Source organism: Nymphaea colorata, chromosome 1 (genome assembly GCF_008831285.2).
Source record: "Nymphaea colorata isolate Beijing-Zhang1983 chromosome 1, ASM883128v2, whole genome shotgun sequence".
NCBI classification, from domain to species: Eukaryota; Viridiplantae; Streptophyta; class Magnoliopsida; order Nymphaeales; family Nymphaeaceae; genus Nymphaea; species Nymphaea colorata.
In genome coordinates, this window is record NC_045138.2 from 2,542,490 (window position 1) to 2,550,659 (window position 8,170).

Here is an 8,170-nt window from a genome sequence, read left to right on the forward strand (position 1 = left end):
TCTGCAACCTGTATCTGATAATCTTTGTGAACAGAACATTCTATTGTGGTATCCACACCTTTTTCTAAACTAAAATTTATGATACAGATAGGATGATGGTCGTGCCCATCATGTTATCTAGGATCTCCCCACATGTTGTGCTACTCCTATAAACAAGAGAGAGAGTCAAACTGTGCATTTTCCAATGAAATTTCCGGTTTTTTATGCAAATGAAAGCAGTAGAGGAAAAGAAAGTTATAAAAAGTATAAAGATCATTCGCAATTGGTGTCTCTAACTCTATAATTTGATAAAACCCATTTAGACATAAGTTTTTTAGTAGTTTGACTTAAAAACCTATAATCTCAACTTGCTTTTATGCATTTGACTAAGTTATTTGACTTTAAAGCTTTAGATGAAAGGGCTGTAATTCAATAATCAGAGTGTACGTTGCTTTGACTGAGGCCCAATAAGTGGAGGGACTTTCTAATGGGGGAGACAAAGGACAGATAGACTAAAGTCTCATACTGATGTAGAAGTTAAAAAAAGAAAATGATAGAAAAAAGTGTATGGGCAAGACATACAATAGTTGTGATTTCCCTCGCCCTCCGGGGAAAAGGAAACGGAAAAGAACTTAAAAATCTATAATTAGAGCCTAAATATTTCAAAAGTATGACTTAAAAAATTTTCTATATATATATATATAGAAAATGACACTGTGCCTAATACCCACAATAATCATAAGGACAATTACCATTATACACAAAAAACTGTAGGTCGAGAGAAATGTCAGAATAAACAGCCCAATTTAAGAGTGTATTTCTCTTTATAAAACTATAAAACTGTAACACCCAAAAAATTTAGTGTTAAAGATTGTGAGAAATTTTCAAAACTTGTAAAAGAGGTTATTAAATAGATGGTTGTTTTGGTTCCTAGTCTTTTTGGGATTGAAATTGAAACTGTTAGGGAACAGGGTATGATTCGCCGAATCAGGAGCTTAAAACCAAGAGTAGGTCAAGTTGTTATAGTGGTATCATAATCGGTTTAACACTCGGACATAAGGTCTAACACACACGGATGCGTGTGCCTTAAGGAAGTGGATTTGTATATTGTGAGGGATCTTCAAATATTTATAAAAAGGGTTATTAAATAATGATTATTCTGATTTTTAGCCTTTTTGAGGTTAGAGCCGAAACTGCTAGAGGGCAGTTTGAGATCCGCCGAATCAGAAGCTCGAGCTCAAGAGTGTGTCAGGTTATTACAAAAACACTTTACAAGAATGGGGCGAACACATAAACCCTAATGCAACTCAGGATCTTAGAGGCAAAGAGAAGGGCATTGCAACCTTTTTTTCAGATAGTGGGTTGTTAGACCTCAAATAAAATTCACATCAGACGTTATTATACCAAAAAAAAAAAATACTCGAACTGCTGCATTCCAATAGCTCTGTAACCTCTCTTTCAAGAGTCATACTTACATGGAGCCTCCTGCAATTGCCGAGCAATCCTACAGGCAGATAAGGGACTGCTTATAAGAGAAAGGAATGCTTCAAAATAATGCCGAGGATCAACATGGAGAAGATGCGTGGTTCAGTTCTGCACGTTGCATTCATCCTGCAAGTCGCAAATACAGTCTGTGAAATGTGAGGGCCTTTGGGCCCAACTCCCAACCGCCTTGCTGAGTGGGTAGCCTCGAATGTTAGTTAAAGTCTAACGCAGCGGTTTTTCTTGATTTTCCTTCTCCACTCCGTGATTTTTCTTTTGGTTTATAAGAATCTCAATAGTTAGAACAGTACTGGTTTTGCATGATTTTGCTGTTTTACCTTTTGTTTGAAGTTCCCCTTTTTTGACAGATAAATTAACCAGGAGACATGTTGCACAATCAATAGCATTTTCACAAAAGCGAAGCGTAAATTTCCGGCATTTTTTACGAAGGAACAAATTCCATGGTTACTTTCATTTCTAATCAGCCAGCAGACTAAACCAGACAGTAGCATGAACCAATTACGATATGGTTGAGAAGAGACAAGAAAAATGCAGTCAGCATTGAAATCAATTATTTGGATTATCATAGATTTTTCTGTTTCTATGGCAATATCTAGTCAACAATACATGTGTGGAACCATTGAGAACCTGCACACAGCCATTAATTTGACCATTTTCAATCCCATCGTTCACGAGCAAACTATTCTCCTTAATAAGAGAGAATAAGGCCCCGCCTCTTGGCCATGAGCTCAAAAGATGGGGGGCATGTTTTTTGGTTTTCCTAATAAAGGGACGCTCTTCTGGACAACTGTCATGAAGGTAAATCAAACGCACTTACGAATAGACAGATAATGCATAGGAAGAGAAAGCTGAAACACAGTATCAGTTACCCTGTAAAACTAATAAACTTTAAGGAACAAGCATTTAATGTTCAACAAATATATAGTGATTCCTTCATACGTCACATAAAGACTTGCAAAAACAGAAAACAAAAGATCACTTGCTAATTATCCTACAAGGGCAAAATTCGACATAGATTCATGTTCAGAAACTCATTATACATCCTACTCCTTAGATGGCTACATTCACCAGAAGCCTGATCTTCAAGCTCATCAGGATCATGAAAACTTGGTCTTCAATGGGGAATCAATTGGAGGATTTACTTCTTTCTCTTAGGTGCCCTGAAATTGAAGCAAGAAATTGAAAGTAAACCATACAAAACTAGAACAATTTGAAAAGAATGGAAATGAATTCAGCGGTTTAATCAATTACTCTGCTGCTGTTTGTGATGCAGGAGCAGCTGCCGGACCCTGTTCCAGAAAAAGGCAGCATTGACAGATCAGATTCTGTTTTTCTTGATCAAATCATACATATGGAAAATAGTTCAAGTTGTGAACCCCTCGAAAACCTAAAATAGCTTCAGTCCGTACGTGCTTATGTCTTCAACATCGCTCAGTTACAATGGATCAAAACAGATATCATCATTTGGTGTATAAAAATTACAAGCATGACTTTATGAGCAATCAAATCCTGGCACTGTGGGCGTTCATCTTTTGAAGTGCATCTGAAGCCTCACTACATGCCCCTATCATAGAGCAAACTATGTAGATTGCATCTGCAACAGACTAACTGACTAATTCAGATACTTCACAAAAAAATGGTTTCATAAGCCACTGAATACTGATAATGCATGTGGATGTGGCCCCGATTCCACATATATATGTATGTCTAGATGAATGCAAATCAGATGGTCAAAAACAACGTACAACACATGCACAGGTTTGCTTGCTGAACGGTAACCTGGTGTCCTAAGAAGTCATAATCCCAGAACCTCGTTCAGCTTGCAAATGTGTTATCAAGTTAATGAAGCAAAATTATCAGCCACGACCAACACACTTAATTTTCTGCTACTTCCATGCCTACAAAACAGAAGTCACTCTCCTATTAGGTTCCTACAGACCCAGCTAAGTATCCAATGTTCTTCTGGACCATTATAGGCCGTCCCCCATAAATCCTCGTTCAAAAGGCCAGGAAGGACCAGTCCCAAAAGAAACAATGGCATCTTGCTTCTAAATCTTAGTTCTCGCAACATGTTTAAAAGGCCACGTGCATAAACTGTAGACTGGATAAGTTATCATGCTTCTACTTTTTTTTCTGTCTTTTTTTTTTCTGATATTGCCCTATGGAATCGAAACCGAGACCTTAGTGCAATCCAAACATCCAGTCATCTCACTCCATCTTGCAAACCATACATAGATTACTAACAGTTCCTATGTTTTTATGTGGATTACTGACTGTAACACATTTAAGATATTAAACCCAATCATTGCATTAAATCTTGCCAAGTTATAATATATTGATCATCACCAATTATTAGACTTTGAGGTGAACCTAGAATAAAGAAGACACTTAAGCGACTAAAAATGGGAAACATCTTAAAGCAACAAGAAAATGAGAAACAAACCTGGGCAAGGCGCTCTTCCCTTCGTGCAATCTTCCTTTCCCTGCTTGCCTTGCTCTTTGCTCTCTTCGCTTCAAACTGATCAGACAAGGTTTTCTCTCTTGCCTTCTCTGCTTTTGATTTGTGTATGCTCTCCATGAGCACACGCTTGTTCTTGAAAACGTTACCCTTCACCTTCATATACATGTCATGGTACATGTGTTTGTCAATCTTTTTTGCTTCCCTGTACTTGCGCAGCAAGCGACGGAGCACCCTCATCCTCCTCATCCAAAGAATCTTGGTCGGCAGCCTAGCCTCCCTAGTACCTCTACGCTTACCATATCCTGAATGCCTTCCTTTCCTCTTTGCTTCCAAAGCTCGACGAGCCCGTGAGCGTGAATGAATTTTGGATGGCTTTTTTATCACAAAACCATCTTTAACCAGCTTTCTTATATTTTGCCCTGCATATAATATTGTAAAGCTGAATGACTATTTTCCTTGAACAACTTGACCAACATTACTTCCGCGAGATTAACTTTGTTAGTTTCTTAAGTAGTTATTACCAATATCGAAGTTGTTCTCAAGCGTAGATAGGTGGGACCATGGATGGAATCAAACAGCGAGATTATAATTTAAAGTCCTTTTCAAACTTGCTCTGACTATAATCCATAAGCCACATGTAGTAACCCTTCTTCAAAATAACAATTCAATTTTGACATAAAAGAAGCGCATGAAATAATAAATTTGACAATAAGAGAAGTACACTAGCTTTCCATGGCACTCCCAAGCTTAATCAAGTAATAAGAATGTAAGAAATTTTGACAACAGAAGAAACAAAGGTTCTGTAGTAAAAAACAAGTAAAAATGTAATCTATCAAGTACTATTGCAATTTGTCCACCGTATAATAGATAAGATGGTTAAGTTGGGATAGACAGGTTCACACAGATGCAAATGCATCTCCAATAATCATATGGCAAAGTAAACTCCACAGAAGCAACTTTAGAAGACGAAAGCCAGAGCAACAGATATCATAAAAGGAACAAGATATTTTTTTTCTAAAGTTAAGACATTTTTTCAACTCTTGACTTTCTGAACATTTCTTAATTAATAAGGACAAAATTCTTACTAGAATTGGCCATGGAGATCTCGCTGGTTTCATTGGGATCAAGCCAAACTTTTCCTTTACCACACTTAAGAACGCTTGCAGCCAAGCGCTTCTGCAGCTTAAGAGACACCATTTCTAGATCTGCATCAGCAAGGGCAGAAATAGGAATGAGGCACAGAGCAAAAAAATGAAGAAAAATGAGCTCCCAAGCAGGCTCCCCATATGACAAACTTAGCAGCAAGAAGAACAGGAGTATTTTAAAAACAGTTACTGATGTGAGTGATCAGCAACGATAGAGGATGGAGCTATTCAAAACTCATAAACCAGTTTGACGTGATAGAATATAAGCATAGAAAATCAACGAGTAAAATGATTATAAGGAATAACAGAACCAAACAACCCCATGAAACTGGAAAAACATAAAAGTAATTTAGAGACGATCTCGTGTGAGTTTCTTAAGCATACGTGACTGCAAAATATTCCCAATAATTCACATTAGAACATAAATTGTTACCAACACAAACAAAGCTACACATAAATAACCAATGACCAGAATGTAGCAAAAAAGCGACTCTCAAATACACAAAACTAGACCAAGTAGACATTACATTGTGCGGCAAAATTATTTGCAAATAACTAACAAGTCAGATGTACTATTCAATCGTTACATTGTGGAAAAAAGCATATAGCCGATAAATAAATGCATGTACCAACTACCAACATCAGTTCCGACACAGAAGAGATTGATGTCTTAGAAACACTACATCCTAATCACTCAGTTTATAACTTTATAGATACACGCGCACATAAAGTTCCCCTCATCATCGTAAAGAAATAATCAATCTATAACTACGTAACAAAGGATATGCCGTGTATATTACCCAAGAAGCTTGGGTAAGATCTCAGGTACAATAGAAGTTAAAGAAAAAAAGCAGACCTTGTATGTGCATCCAAAATAAAAGGACTTATCATCACAGAAAGAGAGACGAAATAGAAGATACAACGGTAAATTATAAGTTTTTTTTCCGGTTCGGAAGCCGCACAAAACAGGCAAGCAAAAGTTTGTCAGGAAATAAAACGAACACAATGGCAGGTGGAAGAAACTATGGAATAGTAATCATAAAAAAAAAAAGAATAAAAAATATCGCAACTGTGAACCCCATTTTCTGATTTCAACCGTCAAAAGAGGATCTGGACCTGAAGCAAGAACGGAAACAAATGAAGCAATTCGAGACTCATCCAGCCAAATTTCGGAACCCAGTCCCCGGAAACTTGCAGATTAAACTTACTCAGCTTAAAAGCAGATAAGACGCACTTAACTTAAATTCAAAGCACTCAACCCAAACTACTTAACCCCTAGCCATCCCACAAGCCAAGCAATGAGAAATATCCCCCAACTCTCGAACCGTGAAATGCTAAAAAACCCAGCGACCGAACAATATTCACTCACTGGATCAGCACCGTACGAGGAGAAAATTGAAACACACAATCATCAAAAATTGTGAATTCAGACCAAATTGTTACGATGCTGCAATAGATGCATAAGAATAGAGAAAAAAATAGTACCTTTGATCCACACACCCTCTCTCTCTCTCCCTCTCCCTGTGTCTGATGGGGATGGGGAGCGGCGGACGGAGATGCAAGATTTCTAGGGTTTCTGTGGTACAAAATATTTTTAGTTAGGTCCCGATTGTTCTTCTTTTTTCTCAAAAGAGGATCTCGTTTCTCTTATTTTATATACGCGAGTGATTCCTTATTTTCTCATAATTATATTATGCATTGCATGTGATGTGAGCTAATAGACTAATAAAATGTTCATCGTTCTAATTTCATTCACTTGTTTCTCATTCACTTGTCTTCCAATTTTGATATACATTTTCATTTTACATCGTTCTAATTAACGAACATAAAAATTTTGGTCGTTTTTAAGTAGACCTGAGCATCGCGGACGGGCTCGATAAGAGTCTAGCACGGGATGGCCCTACCCAACCTTGATCTCGGCCCTACTCAACCTGATTATAATAAAATATTATAAAATAATTTTTTAATATAAAATATATTTTATTATTAAAATATATTTTAATATTAAATAAACAATAAAAAATAATCGAATCGAATGAACCCACCCAAACCTATCCGAGTCAGTTTTTTCAAACAGAGTACATATTACATAAAAGCTTTATAAACCATAATATAAATTTGGAATCCATGGACGTGATTAGAGGAACGTAGTTAAAAACATGCCTTCAAGAATGTATATGCATTGGATATTGGGAAATTTAATTGGTCGTATTATTGCTCATCATCATACTAAATATTAAAATTGAATATGAATAGGAATCCAAATTCGTTCCAATGTTATTTTTAAAATTGAACTCCCATCAGATTTCTTAATCACTCATTAATTTTTTTTCTATATCAAACTTATTTAAGGAAAACCAATTAGAAGTCCAATCCGAAATTCATCAAATGGCATCAATAATGATTAAGGATACATTTTTTGTTGTTATTTTAATACAAGCATCTTTTTTTTATTTTTTGATGCATTAACCTTGTTAATAACCGCCAAAACGCTCGAGTTTCAAGCACACTTTGTGTTCAAGTAGGTAAAAACAAAAAAAACAAAAAAAAGTTGGCTGCCATTTTTTCTCATTTTAATATGCTCAAATGGCAGCAACTTTATACTTTAAAAAAATAAAAAAAAGTGTAAATAAATGGTTAGTGTTTTAACTGGAGTCTTAAAAGTAGTGGCAGATAATGTCGTAAAACTGATCGCATCGGTGAATATAAAAGCCATTGCACTCGTATATGAAAATATACCAAAAAGTGGACCATTTTTTTAAATTATGCAATTGACAGAAAAAGCCCTCTAATAGTTGCCTTGGAGTGGGGATCAAGTCACTAGTTACTTGAAAAAGTGGGAAAGGTGGAGTGGGGATCAAGTCAGCCGCCGGTTCATCTAATTGAACGAGTTGAGATGAGTACAGGCGGTATTTTGCTTCAGTACATAAAATAAGGAGTGACTTGTTCCACAGAATTGGATAATTCTAAAATCTAGTTACAAACTTCATGTTATGCTGAAATCATGCTTCTAGTAATTTGTATGACTTGGTTATAAAACAATAAAATTCAGGTTTAAATCACAAATTAAAATCAAAATATG

At 36.2% G+C, this 8,170-nt stretch overlaps 1 protein-coding gene across 2 annotated transcripts; it reads right to left on the reverse strand.

The window, feature by feature from the left end:
• Positions 1-2,347: 2,347 nt before the first annotated feature.
• On the reverse strand, positions 2,348-6,698 carry LOC116245881 (60S ribosomal protein L19-3). Of its 2 annotated transcripts, none has more exons than XM_031617478.1 (5): positions 6,574-6,698; positions 5,029-5,148; positions 3,926-4,362; positions 2,734-2,771; positions 2,348-2,642 (listed from the first exon to the last, which is right to left on the reverse strand). In XM_031617478.1, exons 2-5 carry the CDS (start codon positions 5,138-5,140, stop codon positions 2,621-2,623), a joined length of 609 nt encoding a protein of 202 aa, XP_031473338.1. In that variant the 5' UTR covers positions 5,141-5,148; positions 6,574-6,698; the 3' UTR covers positions 2,348-2,620. The 2 variants fall into 2 exon arrangements, with proteins under 2 accessions (XP_031473338.1, XP_031473339.1); XM_031617479.2 differs by lacking the exon at positions 6,574-6,698 and adding an exon at positions 6,458-6,542.
• Positions 6,699-8,170: the final 1,472 nt, after the last annotated feature.